At 57.1% G+C, this 24451-nt stretch overlaps 1 protein-coding gene across 1 annotated transcript; it reads left to right on the top strand.

Annotated features, from left to right (window-relative positions):
• Positions 1-23883, top strand: LOXL1 (lysyl oxidase like 1). The gene is made up of 7 exons (XM_047795528.1): positions 1-1494; positions 15257-15365; positions 18136-18273; positions 18715-18871; positions 19441-19536; positions 21056-21171; positions 23545-23883. Exons 1-7 carry the CDS (start codon positions 342-344, stop codon positions 23549-23551), a joined length of 1776 nt encoding a protein of 591 aa, XP_047651484.1. The 5' UTR covers positions 1-341; the 3' UTR covers positions 23552-23883.
• Positions 23884-24451: the final 568 nt, after the last annotated feature.

Genomic DNA, 24451 nt, shown 5'->3' with positions numbered 1-24451 from the left:
CCCAGCCTGTTGCTTATTCATTCAGAGTGGGAAAGCGCCAGCCAAGCGGCCAGCCAGTGCCGGGCTGGCCATGTAAGGCCCCCAGGCAGTCCTGCCTGCCCAGTGCCCTGCAGAGAGGCTTCTGCAGCCCTGGGCACCGCCCCTGCCCTGCCCTGACCCCTTGGCCTCGAAATGCTGTCATCGGAGGAGCGGTCCCGCTCGGGACAAGGCCAGGATGGACAAAGCTAGAGCTGGGGCAGGCAAGGAGCCGTCCTGTCCTCGAGGCCGTGGGAAGAAAAGCAGGCACAGGGGGCCACTCCCGAGAGCCTCTCGGTCCATCAGGCCTCTGCAGAGGGGCCACCATGGCTCTGGCCCCAGCCGGCTGGCAGCTGGGGGCCCTAGTGTGGGGCGCCTGCCTCTGCGTGCTGGTGCATGGGCAGCAGGCGCAGCCGGGGCAGGGCTCAGATCCGGGACGCTGGCGGCAGCTGATCCAGTGGGAGAACAACGGGCAGGTGTACAGCCTGCTCAACTCGGGCTCCGAGTACGTGCCGGCGGGGCCTCAGCGCTCCGAAGGTAACTCCCGAGTGCTGCTGGCCGGAGCCCCCCAGGCCCCGCAGCGGCGCAGCCAGGGGGGCCTCCGGCGTCGGCAGGCCCCATCCCTGCCCCTGCCCGGGCGCGTCGGCTCGGACACCGTGCGCGGCCAAGCACGGCACCCCTTTGGCTTCGGCCAGGTGCCCGACAACTGGCGCGAAGTGGCCGTCGGGGACAGCACAGGCATGGCCCGGGTCCGCACCTCCGTCTCCCAGCAACGGCATGGGGGCTCCGCCTCCTCGGTCTCGGCCTCGGCCTTCGCCACCACCTACCGCCAGCCGCCCTCCTTCCCGCAGCAGTTCCCCTACCCGCAGGCGCCCTTCGTCAGCCAGTACGAGACGTACGACCCCGCGTCGCGGACCTACGACCAGGGCTACGTGTACTACCGCGGCCCGGGAGGCGGCCTGGGCGCAGGGGCAGCGGCCGTGGCCTCGGCGGGGGTCGTCTACCCCTTCCAGCCCCAGCCCCGGGCGCGCTACGAGGAGTACGGCGGCGGCGGCGAGGAGCAGCCCGAGTACCCGCCGCAGGGCTTCTACCCGGCTCTGGAGAGGCCGCCCGCGCCGCAGCCGCCGCCGCAGCCCGCCGACGGCCTGGACCGCCGCTACTCGCACAGCCTGTACCACGAGGGCACCGCGGGCCTCGAGCAGGCCTACCCCGACTCGGGCCCCGACGCCGCGCAGCCCAACGGCGGCACCTACGGCGGCGACCCCCGCTACGGCTGGTACCCGCCCTACGGCAACATGCCGCCAGAGGCCTACAGCCCGCCGCGGGCCGTGGAGCCGCAGCCCCCTTTCCGCGTGCTGGAGCCTCCCTACCTGCCCGTGCGCAGCTCCGACGCGCCCCCTCCGGGTTCCGAGCGCAGCGGCGCGCAGCAGGGCCGCCTCAGTGTGGGCAGCGTGTACCGGCCCAATCAGAACGGTCGAGGTGAGTAGAGCCTGGCGCCCAGACCCAGATCCTTTCCTTTCCGGGGAGCATCCCCCAGCTCCTAGGGAAGGACCCGCACCCTCGCCCGCGACGGCAAACCCAATGCTTCCTTCCTTGGCCTTATCCTTATGCGTGCATCGTCATTGGCACCAGGATTTGCGCAGGCCCTGACCCTGGCTTGGGAAGGTAGAAGGTGGTGGGTCTGGACAAGGCTTTGGAAGGAGGCGCCTTCCAGACCTGGTTTGGGTCACTTGAGGACAAAGTAAAGGAACCCTTCTCCCCGCTTCTCCTTCTCTCCCATCAGGGCATGTTGTCTACACTTGGAGGGGCCCCTCTGCCAGACTCTCAAGGTGAAGAAGGGAGCATACGGGTCAGAAAGGCCTTGGGAGATGCCTCTGGGGGTGTGGCAAGTTCCCAGTCACTGGGCATATGTGAGCTTGGCCTGAATGAGCAGGAGGTTAAGGAAGGTTCTGGCCCAAGACAGGAGAGCAGACTAGATGACCCAGAGCTCTTGGGGTGGGGGAGCTCCTCAGGGGGGACAATGCAAGTCTGGACTAGAGAGGCAAGTGAGGCTCTGGCCTGGGTGCCAAAAAACTCAGTAATTAAGATAAGGAATAGTTTAATACATTTTTAGATTTTAAAAAATGCCAAAAAAAAGATGAACAAAATATTCTGATTTTAAATAGAAACAGTAAGGGTGCCATGCCAAACTGTATTCGAGCCTGAGGCAGACTGAAAAATCAGCAATACTGATGTCTTTATTTGAAATTTTGATGTTTTGTTCATCACAGATATTTTTATGCATCAGTGTTGAATTGTAAAAATACTGGCTCAGAGTTCCCTTGTGGCTCCGGTAGGTTAAGGATCCTGCATTGTCACTGCTGTGACTCCAGTCGCTTCTGTGGCGTGTGTTCAATTCCTGGCCAGGAACTTCTGCGTGCTATGGGTGTGGCCAAAAAAAAAGGAGTGGGATATTGCCTCAAATATTATTACTTCTCTTAGTTACTGAGTTTTTAGGTGCCATCTTAAATTTTGCACCCCAGGCCAGGGCCTTAGTCACCCTTGTCCTGGCCCTGTGGGAGAGTCCCAGGAGGCAGCTGTGGACATGGGTACAGGGGGTGTTGAAGATATGACCTAATCATGGGAAAGCCCAAGCCATCTGCACATGAGGACACAGCAGAAGGGGCAGCTTCCTTCTTCAGATGAGCAACTCCACACATGTTGTTAGCAGGCAGGGCCCACTAGTGGTCTGGCCAGGGCTGGACAGCTATTGGCCTAACCTCCAATGTCCTAGAATTCCCCTTTCTGCTTCTGTCTCTGTAAGTCCCAAGTAAGCTTTGGTCAGGGTTTTCTATTTAGTCCCTGGTGCATATGCGTTCTAGCCCAGCCTTGCCTCTTGTAGGCTTCATTTAATGCCCTGGTTCTCCACTCCTGATTCTCTGTTCCACATGCAGGCAGCTGTGCAAGACCCACCAGGTGAGGGCTGAGCACTGCAGGGCCCAGGGACCCAGGTACTGCACCCCCAGCCTTTGTCCTGTGCCTCTGTCAGCACGGGGACACTGCTTTGTTTCCGGCCATACTGATTTGGGGTGAAAGGCTGTTGCTGAGGTAGAGGAGTGGCAACCCCTGCCTCTCCAGGGCCTGCTGGAGCTCCCGGCCAGGGGAGAGGAGTGTCCCCATGTAGTACGCCCTCCCCCACATCCAAGACATAGATCGCACTCCAGTTGGAGGCTGAGTCCCACATTGAGAACCCACAGGAGCTCAGGATGGGAGGTAGATAGAGGGCCCTTCTGTGATGTGATAAAGGCCACCTCACCCTCATCTGAGCCTCACCAGGACTTGCTGCGTCCCTGCAGCTGGGTGTGTATCTGCTGTGCCTCAGCTACTCCTAGAACTCCTTGGAGGAGAGCAGTTTTACCTATAGGCTAAACTTCTGTGGCGGCTTTTCTTAGAATGCAAGACCACAGGGTGGCTCGGCCAGAAGAGCTCCGCCTCTGGGCAGAAGAGAAAAACCGAGGCCTCAAATAGCACTGCTGGCTGAGCCAGGCCTGGGACTTGACAGCTGTGCCCTAAGCCAGTGGGCGTTCTAAGATTCCTCTTTGGCCTCTCAGTTCTTGAGGTTCAGAGGGGACTGGCCTGGGCAAGGCCTCGTCTGGAGTGGGGGGGTCCTTGGTGCTTAGCAGGACATCTGGCCATTGCCCCTGAGCCCCAGGGTTCGTTTTGGATTGAAGACATTTCTCCCCTGAAGATAATATACTAGATGCCACATATGAATCCAGACCCTGTCCTGAGGAGGCATAGAAAAGGGAGCACCTCAGTGCCACGACTGGGCAGGCACTGGGGGGGTAGGTTAAGGGAACCCATGGGTCGGTCCTCCCATCAGGGCTCAGAGCTCAGGGAGGACTTCCCAGAGGAGGAGATGCCCAAGCTGACAGGAATGCTGTCAGCTCTCTGCAGGTGTCCCTTCTCTGGTCATGGGGGATGGGGGGGTGCAGGCTAGATCAGGGTCCACGGAGAGGCCAGAGAGGGAGCAGTACCTTCTCACCCATCATTTGTTCCCCTTTCCACCCTGCTAGGCTGGGCCCGTGGAAAATCCCGGTTCGGGGAAGGCCAAGCCTTGTGCTTGAGATCAGACCCCCAGGCCTGGTGTGGGCGTCCAGAGCGGATTCTCCGAAACTGACTTCATTCCTCCTGGCCGCACACCCAGGGGTCTGAGGCTGGGCGCTGGCAGCCCGTGCGCGTGTGTGTGGGCGTGGACGTGTCCTCACAACACCAAACACATGTGCGCACCACCCACGTCCTCCACGTTTGGGCCCTTTCCAAGCGCCTGTCCAGAGCCTGGTTTCTTCCTTGGGTGCCTGCACCCTCTTCCCTCTCACCCTGTGGGGAGGAGCGCTGCCCAAAGCCTCCGGCACGATTGTGGTCTCAGACACGTGACTAGAGGGAAGGCGAGGCAACAGAGGCCCAGGTCACATACCTGGCCTGCTAGTCACAGCACATCCATGCAGAGGCCCAGAGGGCGGCTGCCTGCTTCCCAGGCCTGGCTGCATCCCCTGCGCTGGGCGTCTCCTCTGCCATGGCCAGGCCCTCCTCGCCTGGCCTCCCTGCCCCTGCTTCTGCCTCTCCACAGCCTAGCACCTCTGAGCTGGTGGCATTCGTGTGGACTAAGATGACTCCTGGCCCTAGGAGACCATGGCTTTTCTCCCAGGGCCTCCCCCTCACACCCTCGGCCTGATTCACTGGCTCCAGTGACCCTGTGAAAGTAACACGGAGCAGGCCGCCTGGCTGTCCTCCCAGGGCATCTCCAATGGCTGTGCCAGCTTGGCCTGGCGTGGGTCCTCCATCCCTGTCTTCACACAGCCAATTGGAGCTGTGGCTGCCTCCTCCCTGGTCACTTTCAGTCCATCCTAAGCATGGGGCAGATACACCCTTGCACTGCTGACCATGGTACTCTCCCGGTCAAGAAGGTTCTCTGGCTCCCAAGGTCTTCAGGACAAAATCTCAATGCTCTAGCCTGTTGCTCCAGAACCTGAGGCACCTCCTTTCTCTCCCCTCCTCCTCCTCTCTCTCCAGCCTCCACAGCATCCCGTGTTGCTCCTAGCCCAGGTGTTTTAAGCCCTGTACTCACATGGGGGTGTGTCTAGGGCACAGCCCTCTCTATCCAGCCTCCTGCCTCCAAGAGGCCAGACAGGGCCCTTTAGTCCCTGAGAGCAGCCCTGGCTCCCTGCTGCACCCCCATGGCCTGCCCCTCCCCCTCGCAGGCTGCCTCCCCTCTGTGGGCCACCCACCCACCTCCACAAGGCTCAGAGTAGATACGGAGAAGGACACGGCAGGCCTCCACCCAACAAGCACCCGGAGTTGGAGCCCCCGGGCGGGATGGTGATAACAACTTCAGCCCTCTGCAGAGGAGCACCTGCTGAGCGTGGTGTTGTGAATGTGCAATTTCCTTCACCCTTGCCTCTCCTAGAGAGGTGGGGATTATGGTCCACTGGTACAGATGGGGAAACTGAGACCTAGCGAGAGCTCCCAGCTCGAAGTGGCCATGCCTGAATTCAGTCTGTGCCTGTCATCTCTGCATCATCCTGAGAGGACCCGGGAGGACGCTCGTGCCCCACCCCCACCCCCCGAGAACCAGGCGAGGCAGGACGTGAGTCTGGGCACCAGTTCCCACAGCCACGTCCAGGGGGATGGTTCTGCCGGCGTATACGGTGCACTTTATACATCATCTCTCTTAATGCCCACAGCAACCCCACCAGCCAAATGCTGTCATCATCCCATCTCATAGCTAAGACAACAGGCTCACTTGCTGATTGTCACACAACCTCTGAGTAGTGAAACCAGGATCGGAGTCCGCCTGACTCCCCATCCTGGGTTCTTAACCACTATACTTTTTTTTTTTTTTCCCTAAATTTTCATGTATTCAGGCTTACCTTGCACATCCATTTGGTCATTAAGTAGATACTATACTTCTCCCACATTCCGGGCATGGGTTGCAACAGAGTGAGGGCCGGACAGTGAGTGTGCACAGCTTTGGAAGCAAAGAGCACCTCCTCCGTGTGGCGTTGGCTTGCAGCCTTGTCATCCCCACTCCAGACTCCAGCATGTTTGTTTAACAAACACATCTACGCCTCTAGCGCGTATCAGCGCCTGACACTGTTCTTGGAGCTTCACAATCACAGTCGCTCAACCCTCATAGCAACCCTGGGTATTATGACTCCCCTCCTTTTGCAGAGGAGGAACCTGAGGCCCTCAGAGGTTAAGTGACCTGCCCAAGGCCACCTACTGGTGACTGGTGGAGGCAGAATCACAGCTCAGTATCCCTCCTTACTTCCAGAAGTGGTCTCAAGTTGCTCCTTCAGAAAGAAATGGAGTCTTCAGGCAAGGAAGCTGGGGGAAAGAGCCAGACAGTTGTGGAGACAGAGGGCCCTGGGTCCTCTTCCTACTCCCCTGTTTGCCAACCAGAGGGCCCTGGTGTGGGAACAAACGCTGGCATCATGACCGGGGCAGCCTCATGGCAGGCAGACTCCCTGTCTCCTCTCAGATCATCCAGTGGCCAGGCCATGTCCTCTCTCCTCGGCTCTCAAACAACCATCCCCGCAAGAAGAGATGGCCCCCATGTTAAATACTCATAATAGCAGCTGATATTGTTGAACCCTTCACAGGCACCAGACACTATGCTGAGCATTTTATGTTCGTGTCCTCTTTGAGTCCCCCAGCAAGCTTGTGAGGTAGATGGTGTTAACGTCCATGTTTCACAGAGGAGGCAACCCAGGCTAGAGAAGTTCAGTAACTCATCCAGGGTCTCAGAGTTCATCGGTGGCCAAGCCTGGGCCCAGACTAGACTCTCTCTCCCCCACTGAACCGCTGCAGTCCTCCCTCTGCTCCTGCCCCACAGGGAAGCTATGTCTCCAGGTTAAATTGTTTCCCTCAGGTCTAAACCCCCTAGGACACAAATTGTTGGAATTTTTTTGCTTTGAGCTCTCAGGCCCCACAGAGCCTTTGGGGAGAGTGGCTGAGCCAGGTGGGGAGTTTCTAGGGCCTCACAGGCTCCAGGCTCCTGCCGCACTTGTGTGTTTTCGGGGTGGGGGCGGGGGGTGGGGGGAGGCGCGGTTCTGGCCTTTTGTCCCCTCTCCTCCCTCTCTCCGTCGCCCAGGGGCCCCCATCTCCATGCCCTCTCACCTTCAAAGGGGCACCTCTCCCCAGCAGTTCCAGCCCAAGTCCACCCCCCTCCTGCACAAGCCAAGAACACATGGAAAACTCCCCAGGGCAGTGGCTGGAATGGCAGCAGAGGAAGGGGCGGGGGAGGAGCGGGTGGTCCAGGTCCGCCCGGGCAGCCCACACCTGCTTCCAATTCTGTGCCCCGCATTCCTGCGGAGCACAGTCCGCTTGGGAGGGAGGCCGGAAGGAGAGGCTGGGTCTCCTCCCTCCGCTGCCCTGACCCAGCGGCCTCCTCACCACAGGCAGCTGGACCCGAAGGGCCTTTTTGTCTGGATTCCAGATTGCAGGCCGAGGCTGCACCCGGTCCCTCCCCGTCACTGAGGGGCACCCAGAAACCCAGCACTGCGGCATCACCTGAAGGTGGGGAGAGCGGGTTAGAACCAGAGCAGGAACGTAGTCAGATGGGGTTGTCAAGGCCTCAGGGACGTTTACCACCAAAGTCTCGGGAGACAACCCACCCTTCCTCCCCTTCATGGGCCCATTGGAACCATGGATTTTCCAGCCCCAATGCTAAGCCTTTTTCAAAAGAAAGGTTTTTTGGAGTCAGTCCCAGCCTTCGCCTGATAATGAAGGCTGTGCTCACAGGGCAGTGCCAGCAGACTCTCTCTCTGTGGGGGGCTGGTATTTGTGCTCATGCTCGCTGAGGATGCACAGGTGCCAGGCCCTTAGCTGGGTACAGGGAATTCAGGGGTGCCCCGGACCCATCCCTGTCCTCGCCGTGGCCTCAGCCCAGCAGCAAGAAACCAGGTAGACAGGATGCCATGGCCCAGGCCCACCTCCACCGTGCCTGGCTCGCCAGCTCTCAGAACACACTGTGCACCAGACCTGGGCCAGCCTCAGCTCCCCCTTTCCCTCCCCACGGCTCTCATCTGGATAGCATCTCCCAAGGAAATCCAACCCTTTAACAAATATTCACCAAGTGCCTTACTGTGTGCCGGTGCTGGTCTAGAGCTGGGTATTCATTTGCTTAAAAAAGACAAAATCCTTGCCCTCGTGGGTCTTGCGTTTTCATGGGTAAACATAATAAATAAATAATAGAAGGTGGAAAAAAGAGATAAGTCAGGGAGATCTGGAGTGTTGGGAGAGGCTGCAAAGGTGGCCTTTGAGCAAAGACTTAAAGGAGGCACATGAGTGAGCCTTACAGCTACCATAGGCAGAGCATCCCAGACAGAAGAACAGCCAGTGCAAAGGCCCTGAGGTAGGAATTCCCTGGGGTTTTCAAGTGTGTTCCTGTGCAGTTAGAGCAGACAAGTCAGAGAGATGACAGGGTCCCGACCATGGAGGGCCTTGTAGGCCACTGTGGGGACTTTGGCTTTTTCTCTCCATGCATTGGGGAGCTAGTGCGGTGACATTGAAACAGGGTCCCTGACTGCTTTGCTGGGAATGGACAGTGAGGAGGCAGGCAGGGGGAGGCCGGCAAGATACTGGTGGCCAGGCAGGGGGTAACCACAAAAGTGGTGGGCAATCAGGATCTATTCTGGAGCTAGAGCTGATGGGCTTTCCTGATGGATTGGATGTGGGGTGTAAGAGAGAGGGGTCAGGCAGAACAGAAGGGGTTATGGCCTCTGCAGCTAAAAGGAAGAAGTTGCCCTAAGCTAGGGTGGAAGGGCCATGGGCTGAGCGGGTTCTGTAAGAAAGATAAAGAGTTCAGGTCACTGTGAAGGATCTGAGGGGCAGGAAGGGAACCTAGGAGACTGCAGAATCCACAGAGGCTTCTGGAAGCCGGCCAGGGCCACTAAGCAGGGCCTGCCAGGGTGGGGGCTGTGTTCACACTGGGGAGAGTGTGAGCGAGTGAGGTGTGCAAGGAGACGGCAGAAGGCTTGGCCAGAGGGGAAGGTAGCTTTCCTTCACAAAGGTGAGCAGCAGCCTCTTCCAGCTCAGCCTCAGCTACTTCCTGAGCAGTCTGCTCAATTGATAAACATAAATCCTCTCCTCGGAGACTGATCCTGCCACCCAGAGGGGCAAGGCCATCCCTGCCCCAGGACTGCCTCTCCGGGTCTGAGAGCAGCAAACGCTGCGAGGGGGGAAGAGGGCAGGGTGCCAGGCAGTGGCAGAGGAAGGCTAATAACGTAGGCTTTGGGTAGGTCTGTGAGGGGGGGTATGTGTGTATGACAGGGAATTCCAGGACAAGGACACTGGGAGGTCAGAGGTTAGGGGCAAAAAAGGTCAGTTGTGCTAGGAGCTGCCTACTGACCCCTAGGGTTCAGATCTGGAAGGCCAGGTTAAGGTCAGACCACAGAAGGCCTTATCTGCCACCCTGAGAAGTCTGAACTTGACTCCATAAGTGAATAGGGAGCCACTGGAGGGTCTGGGCCAGGCTTTATGGCCATCCCAGCTCCTTTCCCTAGGCTGAAATTGCCCTTCATAGTGAGCCGCAGCAGATCCTGCAGCCACCTGGCCTGCCTGCCGGTCACTCAGATGTGGCACCACCAGGCCGGCACTGACAATTTTAGGTCCTGCTTATTTGATGGAAATTTCTCAGGGCCTGGAGCTGCCAGCTCCCACCCCGGAAGCCCTTCTGGCTCCTCTTTATTCAAGGCCGAGCTCTATGTGCTTTCGGCTTTCCCCACCTAAGGGTTCCTCTGGAGTCGGGCTGCGGGGCCAAAACATCCCTCTCTGTACATATTTCACAACCCACTGACCGGTTCCTGCTGGACATTGTTTATCCTGCAGCCCCAGGCATGAGAGATTAGGGCTCTTTTGCATTCCACTTTCCTTCCTCTACATCTTGTGAGCGGGAGGCCGAAAGATTTCAAAGGGGGTGTGGTTTCCGGAAACCACAGAAAAGGGGAAGCCAAAAGGAAAACAGGTGAGGTGTGGGCAAGCAACAGCAGTGTAACCTCAGACCCCCCACTCTGGGCCGCTTCCAGGAACCACTGAGCAGGAGGGAACAGATTGCAGCTAAAGCAGGAAGGATTTAGGTCAGACGGTGGGAGAATTTCCTGGCAGCTAAAGTATCGTCTGCAGAGGTTGTGAGAGGTCTTGGGCTCTTGCCCAAGGCTGGGGAATGGACTGAATAGCTCCTGAAAATATTTTAATCTCCAAGTGTTTATGGAGCCATCAAACCTGCTCTCAAGGGACAGTCAGTCTAATCTCCCCATCATCCACATGGGGAAACGGAGCCGAAGAAAGGGCAGGGAGCTGGACAGGGGGGTGTTGGACGAGATGGCATAATGGCCTCCTGGAGTCTCCCGCCAGAAGGCCCCAGCCGAGTCCCGCCAGGGAAGGGAAGACAGACCTTGGGCTTCCCACGAGCTGGCGTGTGGGCCAGGCAGCAGCTCCAGGCCCGCCCTAGGTGGGGCGGGAGGACATTGGCCCTCAGGAGGGGCCCTGGATCCCCCACAGAACAAGCTCCAGGGGCAGAGCGGGAATGCAGAACTCTGGTCCTTGTTCCGCAGCTCTGTGTCTTCGCTGCCCTGGAGGCTCTGATGGGCCCCCCTAGGCTGAAGGGCTTCCTCCAGACCAGAGTTGCCTGCATGCGGGCAGAATGGCCTTGGGCCCCATTCCCAGGGGCCTCTGCCGCTCTCTGACTCGGCGTCTCCACAGTCCTGGTCCAGCCTCTGTGCCGCCTGGACCCCACAGTCAACATATTCCTTCTAGAGAAGAGCGTTCACAGGGGGCTGGCCCCAGGCCCTGAATGAGAGAGAGGACAATCCTATGTGTATAAAAGGAGGCAGTGAAGCCTGGAGAGGGGTCAGGGCTGCCCGGGGCCACGCAGAAAGTCTGGCAGAGTAGGCAAGACGTCAGGCTCCTGCCTGCCTCCTGGGCATGGAAGGCAGGATGCTGGGAGTAAACACTGGAGAGCCTGAGCAGGGCCATCTGTCCAGCCTTTGAGTAGTCAGCACCACCCCCAGGGGACCGGCTAGATTGACCATGGAGGGTGTGTACCGTGGGATCCTATCTAGCAATGACAAGCAATGAACTAGACATATCTTAAAATTTGACGTTGAGGAGTTCCCATTGTGGCTCAGTGGTTAACGAATCCGACTAGGAACCATGAAGTTGCGGGTTCAATCCCTGGCCTTGCTCAGTGGGTTAAGGATCCAGCGTTGCCGTGAGCTGTGGTATAGGTCGCAGATGTGGCTGGGATCCCACATTGCTGTGGCTGTGGTGTAGGCCAGTGGCTATAGCTCCGATTCGACCCCTAGCCTGGGAATCTCCATATGCCGCGGGAGTGGCCCAAGAAATGGAAAAAAAAAAGTTGATGTTGACTGGAAATCAAGAAACGGAATGAGACCTAGAAGACAGTATCATTTATCTCCTTTAAGGATACAGACCCATTGCCAACACCCTGCAGGTTTTATTCAAAGACACTGTGTTCAAGGCTATGTCTGAGGGTCAGGGCGAGGATGAAGGTGAAAAACATCTAATTACAAGAGGGGCCTTGTATACACTAGTGATAATGGCTGGTTTGCTCTGAAAGGAGAAAAATGAAAATTACGATAAATTCAGTTCTCTGTATTTATAAAAACGGGAGTCTCTAGAAAAAACTTCCCACTGGAACCTACTTGATAGCGCCTCCCATGCGAGGTCCAAGGGCTGGCTGACTTCTGGATAAGACATCCTAGCCCCCACAAAATTACATCCATGACTGATGGTTCTTACTGTCTTCTGAGTAAGCCTTACCCTCTCCCCAGAATCTTCCTCTAAAATGCACACTTCTGGGATGTGGGGGAGGGGAGGCAAGTACCAGTCTGGTTGGAACCAGACTTTACCCAACATTGGCCATCCTGCCTGGATGTGCCTGACAAGCCAGAGACAGCAAACCGGAACCCCCACCCCTACATCAACAAGCCCCCACTCAAGCCTTCCCTTATCCCCTTCCAACATCGCACAACCCACCCACTACCCAAGCCCCTAGAGAGGGGCTGGAGCCCAAGCCTGCAGGCCTGGCTGCCCCCAGCTGCCTCCTGGGAACACAGTGGAGCAGGAGGCATTGTTCCTCTCTCGAAAATCACACCAGCTGAGAGAGGAGGTCTGCGGCTCCCAGGGACCTTGGCCTCCGGGAATACTGAAGAGGGTAAGGAGACCCAGCCTAAGCTCTCAGGCTGATCTCTTTTCTAGCAGCTTCCCCCAGAGCAGTGAGGGTGTGACAGAAGTGGAGGGTGGGCCAGAGGGAGCCAGTGAAGGGAGTCTCAGGACCCCTGATGGTCAGAGAACAGAACAAAGAACATAAAATAATAGATTCCATTTAAGTTCTAGAAAAGGCCATTACTAATCTAAAGTGATTAAAAAGCAGATCAGCGATTCCCTGGGTTGATGGAGGGGGGAGGGAATTTTCTTACTGGGAAGGGGCTAGAGGGAACCTTCAGGGATGACAGACACAGCTCACAGCTTGAAATTGGTGCTTGTTACACTGTGTATACATTTGTCAAAATTTAGCACACTATACACCTAAAATCTGTGCATTTGACTATATGTAGATTATACTTCAAAAAAACCCCACATTTTTATAAACAGGAGGATAACAGGTAGAGTCCTGAAAGGAGGTGGGGACCTGAGAGCTCCTCCTGGGGCTTTCCTGACTTGCTGTGTGACTGTGGGCGAATTCATTGCCTTCTCTGAGTCTCCATTCCCTCCAGCACCTCTCTCTGCCTTGGTGTCCTGTGGAGGGCAAGGTGAGGAGCATGCTCATGGATGATTGGAATAGTAAAGAATTAAGCTGCTAATCGTTTAAAAAAAAAGTTTGCCTGACAGAGGCTGACAGGATAGGTCAATCAATCCTGAAGCAATGTAGGTTGTCCCACAGAGGCAGTGAGCGGGACCCAGGCCCTGCCCTCAGGGAGCTCATAGTCTGGAGGAGAGTAGACACAGGTAAATATGATGAAATCTAATTACAGATCCATACAGATATAGCAGGGAGACAGAAGTGTATACAGCCTGGAATGTCACTGCCAATCAGGGAAGACTTCCTGGAGCAGGAGGCACCTGCCTGAAACCTGAGATTCTGCCACAGTAAGAGGAAGACGGTCATCTTTGGCTCAGTATAGGACCAGGTTCAGAGCTCAGTGTGTGACCAGGAACAGGATTCAGCATGTAATCATGGTCAGAGGCCAGGAGTGGCACCAACCCTTGCTGGCCCTGAATACCCCTAACCTCTTAGCTGGCTCTTGTAGTTTCCCTGGACTGCATAGCCAACTCATGAAATAGCCCAGAGAGGAAGGGTCGGGCCAGAAAAGCTTTGTGAATCCATCTGTGCAGTGTTTATTGAAACCGGGCCTGGGGTGGGGGTGTTAGGCCATCTGGTGCCAAATCCTGGGTCTCATGAGTCTTCAGCCCCCCACTCCCCACCCCCATGTTGCTGAGGACAAGGCTCTTTACTAATGGGAAGGGGACCATTCCTGTCTCTTTACCCTCCCCGCCCAGAGGCTTCTGGGGACCAGAGGGTGAGAACCAGCTTGATACTGAGGTGGCCCCTTGCTTTCAGGGCCTGAGGATCCCTTGGGAAATGACTGCAGGCATTCCTGGGGGCTTGAGTAATGGGGCCTAGGCTGGCCAAGACAGCCCCCATCAGCCAGGAGCCACCTCATCCTCACCCACCCTTGTGCTCCAAGCTTCCTCTTCATTCTGAGTAGGTGAGATCACCCTGGCTGCTCCTGCATGAGGCCCGGGCCCAGGGCGAGCAGGGATAGGGTCTGTGAATCCCAGGGCTGAGTTCATGAAGGGTGGTGTGCAGGCAGACACCTTCAATGGAAAGCATAGAAACCAGAGTCCCCCTCCTCTTCCAGACCCAGGAACGGACAGAGGGTTTTGGCAGCAAGAAGAGGGGGCTGGAAGCCTGTCTGCATGACTCAAGCCCCCTCACCATGCCCGCCCCTCAAGAGCAAAGGGATTGAAAGAAGCTAAGAAGAACTTACAGCTTCATTTTATCATTTATCTGCCAGAATCCCTGCAGCCTGAGAGAGGAGGGGACTGGAGGCCCAGGCCGTTCCTCTTTAAGTCAGTGGCTGAGTTGGGAAGGAGCCCAGGGTTCTGTATTCACCCTGCTCATCTCCCTCCACCCTGAGCCACACCCCTTCCACATGCTCAGCATCCAGACATTTCCTTCTTTATTCCACGCACGTAGGGTCTGGACACCTGAGTTTGGTTTCTGCTGATTCCTCATAACTCTCACTGGCACCAAGTTACATACAGAGGTGGGATGGGCAGAATGGACAGACCACTGGCTTAGCACATCCTGGGGAGCCAGTGATCCTGGGGCTGGAGCAGACTCCAGACTCCTCCTGGGCACTGGGTCCCAGGCCCTACAGGGCAGGGAGCCAGGCATGCCCTCCTCAGATGAGAGGCCAGAGGCTGCAACTGGGGAAGGTGTGGTCAGGTGTGGGGGCCAATGACAGGAAGAAAGGGATCCTGAGAAGGTCAGGCTGGGCGCCCAGGCTGAGAATCCTGCCTGGTCAGCAGCCCGCCCTGGGGACCTGCTTTCCTGTGAGCCCAGCCCTTCCTGCCCAGCCCAGCTCCTGCCAACCACCGTTCCCTGGGCTCTGCCCAGGAGCTTTCTGGGACCTGCCTGGGGCAGAAGCCCAGGGCTCTCTCTTGGCGGTTCACGAAGAAGGCCAGCTGCAGGGATGAGAGGAACAGAGAGTGTCTGGGGTCTGATGCCCAGAGGCCTGGGAAATAAGGACACAAAGGGGAGTGTCTCTGTCAGGAAATTACTTGGTTCACGCGGTCCTCCCTCCAGGCCCTTGTTCACGCTGCTCCCCTGCCAAGAATACTCTTTCGTCCTCTCTGGCTCCAAATTCCACCCAGCCTCCATGTCTTGCTCGTGTCCCAGCTCTTCCAGGAGGTTCCGTGGCCCCCACAGCATGGAGCTCCAGAGGGGAGCCTCTGCTCCCTGACCCACATCTGAGCCTAGACAGAGCAGTTCAAATCACACACCTGGCTCAGGATGGCAGGCTTCCAGGAGGAGGTGACAGCCCGTGTGGAGGAAGGAGGATGGCAAAGCGTGTTTGGGGTCACAGGGGCCTCTCGACCTTCACCGTGACCAACCTGACCCCCCCCCCCCCCGCAATGCCAAGCCCCTCCCTTTCTCCCACTCCCACTCCAGGTCTTCCTGACTTGGTCCCGGACCCCAACTACGTGCAAGCGTCCACCTACGTCCAGAGAGCCCACCTGTACTCCCTGCGCTGTGCTGCCGAGGAGAAGTGTCTGGCCAGGTAAGGAGCTGAGGATGGAGAGTGGACAGTCCCTGGGAGTCACCCAGAAGCTGTGCTCATGCCAGCCAGGCTGCCCAGGGCTGCACGACCCTGGCCTCTTCATCTGTTGGCCTTACCTGCGCCAAGGGAATCGGGCAGGGAAGGGAATGGGGTTATCCAGAATTTCTTTAGACCGCTCTATGGGAGGACCTTAATGGCTTTGAATCGTCACACTGGCCCCAAAGGCATGTGTTGCCCTGTCATTAAACTGAGGAGCAGCAAGAAGAACTGAAACCTTTCTGATCTGAGCGGCCTCGTGAGAAGGTTCCCCACGGGGAGCCAGGGGAAGTCCTATCAGGGTACAAGCCTTCAAGATAGAGGACAGGGTCATGGAGCCATGCCCACAGAGGACAGGTGTGGCTGTCCAGCGGGGCGGTGGGCACGCAGGACCATGAGGCCGCAGTTACGCGGTGCCCTAGAGAGAGGGGAAGCACACCAGTTTATCTGAGCACGGCTAATCCTCTGCTCTTCCTCCGTGAGTCTACCTCTTGCAGAGCTTGCTTCTAAATTTATTGACAGCAAATATTCTGTTCAAATAGGGGTGATTTGGGAAACATCTCCCTGTACTAAAAGAACTAGCTCAAGCTTACACGGACGTATTTCTTTTGTTGACATTCCTTTATGTTGAAAGCACTGATTTTTCTTAATTATTTCCCCTTTTTTAAACACTGGAACTATTTACTTTCCCTTTTCATTATCTGGGAAGCCTTTCGCATCTCAACTTTTTCTCACTTGTGGAACCTCTAGTTCACTGCCTCGCAGGGTACTGACCACCATCACCGATCTGTAATAAGATAAGGAGCTTGTACCAGAATGTCACTCAACACACGGCTCCTTCTCCAAAGTCCTACTCCAAAAAGAGGAAGTGTCTGCTCAACAGTGTGATTAGTGATGTAGCTGATGGCTGTGTTGGTGCCAGTTCCCGTCTCATTACAGACTGGCAGCAGACAGTGTGCAAATTGGCACCAGTCCAGAGACCACACGTGCGTTCCACCCCGTCAGCCTGCGCTCTCGGGTCTCGTCTCTGAGATGGCAGCAACAATAATGGTTCCGCTCCTTCCAGAATCCCTTTTGTGGTGGGGAACTCAGCCTTCACGGCAATCCACTGAGGCTGAGTTTTACAGAGTTTGAGTCAACACCAAACTGTCACTCCATCTTTATGAAGCATCCCTTGTGCTCAAACCACGCTCCCTGATGGGCTGGCAGGGGGGCGGGGAGGCGGCGGGGGCTCCACCCTAGGGGATCTCCTGGTCTAGCTGGAGCAAGTGGCCCCTCACCCTCTGATGACACAACCAAGTGACCCAGAGCAGGAGGAGAGCCAGGAGTGGTTGGCAGGCTGGAGCTGTGCGGAGTCGGAAGAGGAAGAGGCTGGCAAGGCCTGGGGCATCAGCCAAGTCCGGGCGTGGGATGCAGACCTAGAAAACAAGCCCTGGAGAGGCAGGGCCCTCGGAGATCATCGAAAGCATGGGCCACAGAGCGGTGCCAGTTCACAGACAGCAGGCAGGACCCAGACAAGGGAAGGAACTTGCTCCAAGTCTCACCACGAGTTTGCGGCCAAGCCGGGCCTAGAACCCAGACCCTGCTGGTTTCCCACGGTGTGCTGAGCCGAACAGAAGGGCAGGATTTAACTGAACAGAGGGAAGGAGGATGTTTTGTTCCAACACAGACACAGACAGATTCCAAGCCTCCCTCAGACAAGGCCAAGGGCCTTACAGTCCTGGCAGACAGGAGCCTGCACCGCCTGTTGTCCAGACATCCTCTCAGAGAGAGCTAATCCCCATGACTGGCCACCTCCTCCCTCTGGCCTTAGGGCCCAGACCTTAATGAGAGCCAAGGAAGTGCCCCTGAGGCTGTAGGACAGCTGTCAGCAGTCAGCAGACGGGACAAGGGAGGTGCCTGCAGCCGGCCCCTCCAGCACGCTGTCCCTCTGTGTCCCCTCACTGCCACCCCTCTGTCCTCTTGCTTTTCCCTTCTCTCCTCACAAGGCCCGTCTCAGTTGGCAACTGGGGGTTACCAAGTGAATTGTGAGCAGGCGATCTGTGCCAGACCCGTGCTCCCTGAATAAAAAAGGGCAGGTCACTGGCCCTGAAGCCACAAGCATGCAGAGGGGGCCTCCTCCCTCTGACCCTGGCTCCGGGCGAGTGTGGTATTCTGGGTGTGTTGCGGGCAGCACTGTTAGGTCTCACAGGCAGTCAAGCTTCTTCTAAGTGGGGCAATTAGGGCAGACTGCCTGGAGGAAGGGACCTGAGGTGGGTCTAGGAGGCTGGGTGAGTTCTGGGTCAAGAGAACTGCATGGGCAAGAATACAAGTGCATGAAAGAGTTCCATCTGTTTGGCAAACAGCGTTTGAAGCTGGAACCCAGGGTGTAGGGGAGGGAGGAGAAGGTCGGAATTCCCTGCATGGGGCCATTTAAAATGTCCTCCAAAGGTTTTGATATGCCCTCCACCCTCAGGGGCTGTCCCCAGCTGAGAGTCACCTGCAGGCATCAGAGACCCTCAGAAGGTCATTGTCGCGACAGATGCTGCTTTAGAAAGATTTCCTTCCAGCTGCTAGCCACATGGTGGAGGCCAGAAAGGAAGGGACGGCTCGCAGAGTGAAGAGGCCTGAGCTTTGGCTGCAGTGCAGGGGTCAGCTGTGAGAATCTTCAGGAACAAGCTGAAGCCCCTCACACAAGCTGGGTACTTGTGTCTGGTACCCAGCCCCACTCCTGTCTCCCTACCTGTCCCCGCAGCACAGCCTATGCCCCAGAGGCCACCGACTATGACGTGCGGGTGCTGCTGCGTTTCCCCCAGCGCGTGAAGAACCAGGGCACAGCAGACTTCCTCCCGAACCGGCCACGGCACACCTGGGAATGGCACAGCTGCCACCAGTGAGTGGGCGGCCCTGCCCGGCCTCTCCTGCCCCCTCTTCTGGAGTGTTCCCATGAGCACTGGGAGGGCCAGTACGGGTGTTTTCTGCCAAGGATCCATCCCTGGGGCAAGGGTTTCTCAGAAGAGCCTGAGCAAAAGCTGGTCTAGAGGATGGGACAAAGAAGGATCGGTCTTGATAGGGAATGGAAGGGTCTAGAACACAGAGCACTGCCAAGGGAGGCCAGTACAGGTGGGAGCCCAAGAAGGGGGGTGAGGGGTCTGAGTAGGTGCCCTCCTAGACACCAGGGATGCTGCCTGTGAGACACAGGGACCAAGGGGCCCCAGGAGCCCAGACTGGTCAGAGGCAATGTCACAGCAGAGTCTCCTGGACCCGTCTCAGAGGGAACAGGATGGGGAGCCATGGATGACTAGGCCCCCTTCTTCCTCTTCTCTGCCCGTAGACATTACCACAGCATGGACGAGTTCAGCCACTATGACCTGCTGGACGCAGCCACAGGCAAGAAAGTGGCCGAGGGCCACAAGGCCAGCTTCTGCCTGGAGGACAGCACCTGCGACTTCGGCAACCTCAAGCGCTACGCGTGCACCTCTCACACGCAGGTTGGGCGGGAGAGGCAGGCCAGGGAGGCTGGGCCAAGCTGAAGATGGGCCGAGCCAAGGCTGCTGGTGCTTGGCTCAGCCAGAGTGCATGTCTCCTCACCAGGCCTGAGGCCACTACAGGGCCTCTCGGGGACTGCCCCCACCCCTAGGCCCTTCCTATAACATACCCAGGGGGTGTCAGCTCTTAGAAAGAAGGGAATATTCCAACCAAGTCTGGATGGCACAATGTTCCATTTACCTAGTTGTCCACCCACATCCGTCTTTCTGTCAGTCTGGCCCAACATCCAGACGGTATCCATCGACCATACCTGTCTCTCTGTCCCTTCCTCCATCCATCTCTCCCAGGTATCCTCCCTCATTCCATCCCTCCATCTGGCTGTTATGTCTATCGTCTCTCTGGTCCATTCAGCCAATGGGCTTAGGAAGGGACAGACCCACTCCGAGCAGCTACCCTGGGCCAGGATCAGGACAAAGCACAGACGAAGGAGGCCCCAGGCTGCCGAAGTGGGCATGGGGCGGCTCTGGGGAGCGCACAGCACCCTAACCTCTGCTCCTGTCCCTTTTCCTAGGGCCTGAGCCCAGGCTGCTATGACACATACAACGCGGACATCGACTGCCAGTGGATTGACATAACCGACGTGCAGCCTGGGAACTACATCCTCAAGGTGGGGCCCTGGGTCTGGACACTCCTCCAAGCTGGCACTCAGGCTCAGTCCCCGCTTCTGAGATAAACTTACCCTCTGGGTGTGTGCCCCCCCACCCCCAGCTGCCAATGTTCCCAATATCTGCATGGCCCACCTGAAGGCCTTGGTCTCAGGCAAACACAGCCTCTTCCCATAAAGACACCAAGCAACCTTCAGCCAAGGTATGATGATGCTAGAGCAGGTGGCAACTGTATCTTCCCTAAGTGACAGAGGACTTGGAGAGTCAAGTGGTCCATCCGTCACCTGCAGGCAGGGCAGGCTCTGTGCCATCACACTGCCCTTCCCCAAGAGAGACCCTCAGCCCCTCAAAGGACCCCTGCACAGACGAGGGCTCCTGCGACCAATAGTCCCTTCTGGCCTGAACCCCTCCCCCAGTACGCTCACTGCAGTGCCCCTTCCCTTGGGGGGACAAGTTGAAAAGCACATTAAGGACACACAGCCCAACGTGATACATCCGTGCAGGCTGGTGCCCCCCCCCCCCCGTCATCATGACCTTACCCGGGGAAGCCAGATCTTGGCCTCTCCCTGGCCGGTGCAAAGTGAGAGTGGGGCTCACTCTGCAGGGCCCCTGCTCCATGCTAAGAAGATGGGGCTGGGTGGCTGGGTTCAGCACACAGCAACCTGGAAGCAGCTAATGGCAGCCCCATCCTAAGCACCTCAGTAGGCTCGGTGGGGCCTCTGCTCAGTCTCCCCCCAGGGGCCAGGGTTGTCAAGGGTATTCCTTTCCTTCCCTCATTTATCCACTCAACACATACAGACAAAGGCCCCTCTGCATTCTAGGCACAGAGGATCCAAGTGATGCGCAGTCCTGCCCCCAAGGGATGTACCTTCAATCTAACATCATCGCAACTGTTCTTAAGTGTTCTGCCGGCAAGACTGCATGCAGCCTAACCCAGTGACACCCTCCCCGAATCAGTCCAACATTTAAAAGATTTCCTGGTGTCCTGATAGCTCCTCTTCATACAGGCTATTGATTGGGCCATCATTTCAATGAGTGTCAGGTGCTTTAGGCTCCTGGGCAGGAGATATCACCTGGCATCAGACAGGCCTTCAACAGGTCATCTAGGCACGCATATGTGGTGAAAGGGTCCGAGCCTCCACGTCAAGGAGACCAGGCATGGTCAGCCCCTGCTCCGCCCCTCACCCACTGCTGTGTTCCCTGGGGCAGTGGCTCAACCTCTCTGACACGGAATGCCTCTGGGAGGCCCCCTGGCCTGGGCTCTGGCTCTAAGGAAGCTTCCCATCTTCCAATAAGGGTGATCCGATGATGCTTTCTTTGACTATGAGTTGTCTCTTCATTCTTCTCCCTGTCTCTCTGCCTCTCCCCTCAGCTCGCCACCTCTCTTGGCCTCACATGGTCTCTCTCTATCTCCCTCTGTCTCTGTGTCCATCTGCCTGTCTGCCTTGCCACCATCCCTGAAACCAAGCGAAGCACAGACCCTGACCAGATCCCTTTTCCCTCTGTTCCCCTTCATCTCAGGTGCACGTGAACCCAAAGTACATTGTTTTAGAGTCTGACTTCACCAACAATGTGGTGAGATGCAACATCCACTATACAGGTCGCTACGTTTCTGCAACAAACTGCAAGATTGTCCAGTAAGTGCTCCCCCACCCCCCTCCCTGCTGCAGCCCCTCTCCTACCTGAGGAGCCGGCGGGGCTGCATGGAATACGCAGGACACGTGGGTCACCTTGATGGCCATACACAGCTGCTGTTGCGCCAGCCTGCAGGCCGAGCAGGAGAAGCCTGGTCCATGCCCACCCCAAGCCACGTGCTCATGGGGTGCGGGGCTCGGGCTGCAGGCCTTGATCTCGAGGGTGGCTCCCTATCCTTCCTCCAGTGGGAACCAGCAGGAGGTGGCATGGTTGGGTGCAGCAGCATGTGCTCTGAAGTCCTAGTTCTGTGACACTGGGCACTTCACCTCCCCTCTCTCAACTACTCTATTCGTGAGTACTTCCAGGTGGGCTTGCGAGGAGGACTTAAAGGCCTGATGTCTGTGTGTTTGAGAACCCTCACAGTGGTCTCAATGCCTGGCAGCTGTGTGAGCGTTAGTGTCTATATCAGGTGGACTGAATTAAGCAGTCCCAGATTAGGAGTGATTCTAGTGGGAACTGGGCCCCAAGGTTGCAGAGGGAATGGATCAGCTCTGGGCCCAGGTTTTGACACTTAGCTCCGGGGCAGGGTCCTCAGCCTCTCTCCTGATTCCCCGCGTGAAGTACTTTGCAGAGGGACCTCCCCCCTCACAAACTCACTAAGAAACCCCACCCCACTCCATATGAATCTTAAATGCTGGATCAGGCCAAAGCAACTCTTCCCCTTTTCCATCTAAAAAATAAAGGAAAGAAGAGTAGTCTCCTAGAGCTTTAGTCTCTCAGCCGGGGGACAAATGGCAGAGATTCCAAGGCCCAGAGAAGCATCTTTCCCCAAACATGTATGCTTATTAGTGGCTGACAGGTATGAGAAGTTTAGCCTCTGACCAGGGTCAGGGCTCAGCATGTGACCAGGATTAGGGCTCAGTGTGTGAGCAGGGACAGACCTTGGTATGTGACCAGGGTCAGGGCTCAGCATGTGACCAGGATTAGGGCTCCGTGTGGGACCAGGATTAGGGCACGGTATGTGACCAGGGTCAGGCTCGGTGTGTGTTTAGAGATAGCCCTTTCACCCTTGGCTGCTACCACTAAGCTAACTGCTCATAGCCCCCCACCACACCGTGAGAACACTAGTCTCTAGTGTGATTCAGAGATTATGTTACTCATTAGCAGAATGAGAGCAGAATTATCCAAGTCACAGAGTGTGTTTGAAACAGCTGACTCCTGCCCCATTCCTTGGCAACTTAGCCTTTTTACGGGCCTGGGTTTCCAGCACTTTCTCACTTCTCAAGGCCTGTCTCACTCAGCCATCAAAAATCCAGGGATTGGAGTTCCTGTCATGGCTCAGGCAGTTAATGAGCCTCACTGGCATCCATGAGGACGCAAGTTCGATCCCTGACCTCGTTCAATGGGTTAAGGATCTGGCGTCGCCGTGAGCCGTGGTGTAGGCTGCAGACACGGCTTCGAACCCGAGTTGCTGTGGCGTAGGCTGGCAGCTACAGCTCTGATTGGACCCCTAGCCTGGGAACCTCCGTATGCCACACGTGTGGCCCTAAAGAGACAGTAAGACAAAAAAAAAAAAAAAAATCCAGGGATCACGTCCACAGTAGAGGTTTTCTGGAAGGCAATTCTAGGGAAGGAGAAAGAGGAGGGAGGGAGGCCGGGGCATGCATGAGAAAGGGGGGCTGATGGGGGCAGGCAGGGAGCCCACATCCCCTCTGGTCCCTTGTGCTACTGGGAAAGGTGGATTCAAATGGCCTCCCACTTCCCGGGTGGCACCATGAGCTGGGCCCCTCAGCTGGGGGACAGAGAAGCTGCCCAGCTCCCCTCTAGTTCCCCAGGGGCCTGCGTGCATGGGGAATGCCGGGGCCCTTCTTCCCGAGCCCTTTACATAAGTGCTTGGAAAGGCTCAGGTCTCATTAGTGCGTCTCCGCGACCCTGACCACAGGCGGGCGGCTGGGCCAGCGCACAGGAAGCCGGACGGAGCGTTCCCAGAAAGGCCACGGGACTGACGCCTGTGGGTTTCAATCATGTTTCTGAAGAGGAAAAAGGAGGACTTTTTTCAAAAGTACTGAGTTAGAAAAAACAAGAAAGTATTTCCAGACAGTAGCAGCTCTGCTAATGGCCTAGAAAGCAATCGAGCTCCTGGGAGGGGGTGGCGCCCAGACCGTGTCCTGGGTGGGAGTCTGCGAAACCCCTCTTCTGGGAGCTGGGGGTAAGGGGCCCCTTTCCCCGAGCCCAGACTGCTGAGGGAATGGAGACCCACACCTGCCCCCCAGCACGGGATCTGGACTGTGGGAGAGAAGCACTTGGCCAGGGAGGCAGCGGGAGGAGGTGGGGGAGCTCAGCCTACCATTGACCTGGGCTCCTTCTCTCCTTAGATCCTGATCGGGGAGAGGATGTGCAGACGGCCAACCTCCCCACCTCCCAAAGCAGGCCCAGCTCCCCGGCAGCCTCCTGCCAGGACAAGCCCGGCCCAATGGGTCCAGCCCCCCGCCCACAGGGGGGGCCACTGGACGCCGGGAGCACCCTCCCCTGCCCGCCTCAGGGAGCGATCGTGGACTGAAACCACAGGGATTCCGGATGCCAGGCCCAGTTGTGTACTTAACTTTCCCCTACAACGTTATTTTGTCGGTTGTTGGTTTTTTATTTTTTATATTTTGGCCGTACCGCAGCGCAAGATTACCCAGGCCGGGGCTGAATAAAATAAGGTTTTTCTACTCTGTGGTTCCACATGTGGCCTGCTGGCCAGAACTAAGTTGGGCTCAGGGGACATCCTTGGGCTTTATCCTTCCCTCATAGAAGGTGGGAAGGGCAGCCACCACCCTGTCAGGGCCCCAGCTTGACCAAGAGGGCATCAAGCCCACTGTGGACACCCCACAGGGTTGATCCCAGGGCCAAGCCTGCTGTGTGGGAAGATGCCCACATCCCACTGGGCCACTGGGAGAGGGGCCTGGGTGTCTCATCCTCCACCACCTCCCCCACCCCCACAGCCTCACACTCCCACCCATCTTGCTCTTTCACAAAGGCAAGAGGGTGGCCCTCTCTCTCCTGCCCTGGCAATGGTACCCCTAGCTCCTGGACACTGGATTGGGCAGAAAGAAGCAGAGGGAAGGCACCTCCCCCTCTTCCTTCCCCTCCCACAAGCCCTCTCTGCACCCACCTGCCTCCTGCCAGCTCCCTCCCTTCCCAGGGGAGTAACACTAATGGGAAAGGGAAACAAACTTGGTCCAAGAAACAGGGCTCTGGGTTCCAGGATGGGTTTACCTGCTTACTGGCTTGTGTGAC

This window comes from Phacochoerus africanus, chromosome 9, assembly GCF_016906955.1.
Source record: "Phacochoerus africanus isolate WHEZ1 chromosome 9, ROS_Pafr_v1, whole genome shotgun sequence".
NCBI lineage: Eukaryota > Metazoa > Chordata > Mammalia > Artiodactyla > Suidae > Phacochoerus > Phacochoerus africanus.
The sequence above is the reverse complement of the archived record's forward strand: the minus strand, read 5'-3'. Positions and strand labels throughout refer to the sequence as shown.

What these genes read in the sequence shown, in the direction of transcription:
- LOXL1 (XM_047795528.1), top strand. Translation starts at nt 342, where the DNA reads ATGGCTCTGGCCCCAGCCGGCTGGCAGCTGGGGGCCCTAGTGTGGGGC. An exon ending in GAGGAGAAGTGTCTGGCCAG is followed by an intron (nt 15,366 to 18,135) that starts GTAAGGAGCTGA and finishes CTGTCCCCGCAG; the next exon opens with CACAGCCTATGCCCCAGAGG. An exon ending in CTGGGAACTACATCCTCAAG is followed by an intron (nt 19,537 to 21,055) that starts GTGGGGCCCTGG and finishes CCTTCATCTCAG; the next exon opens with GTGCACGTGAACCCAAAGTA.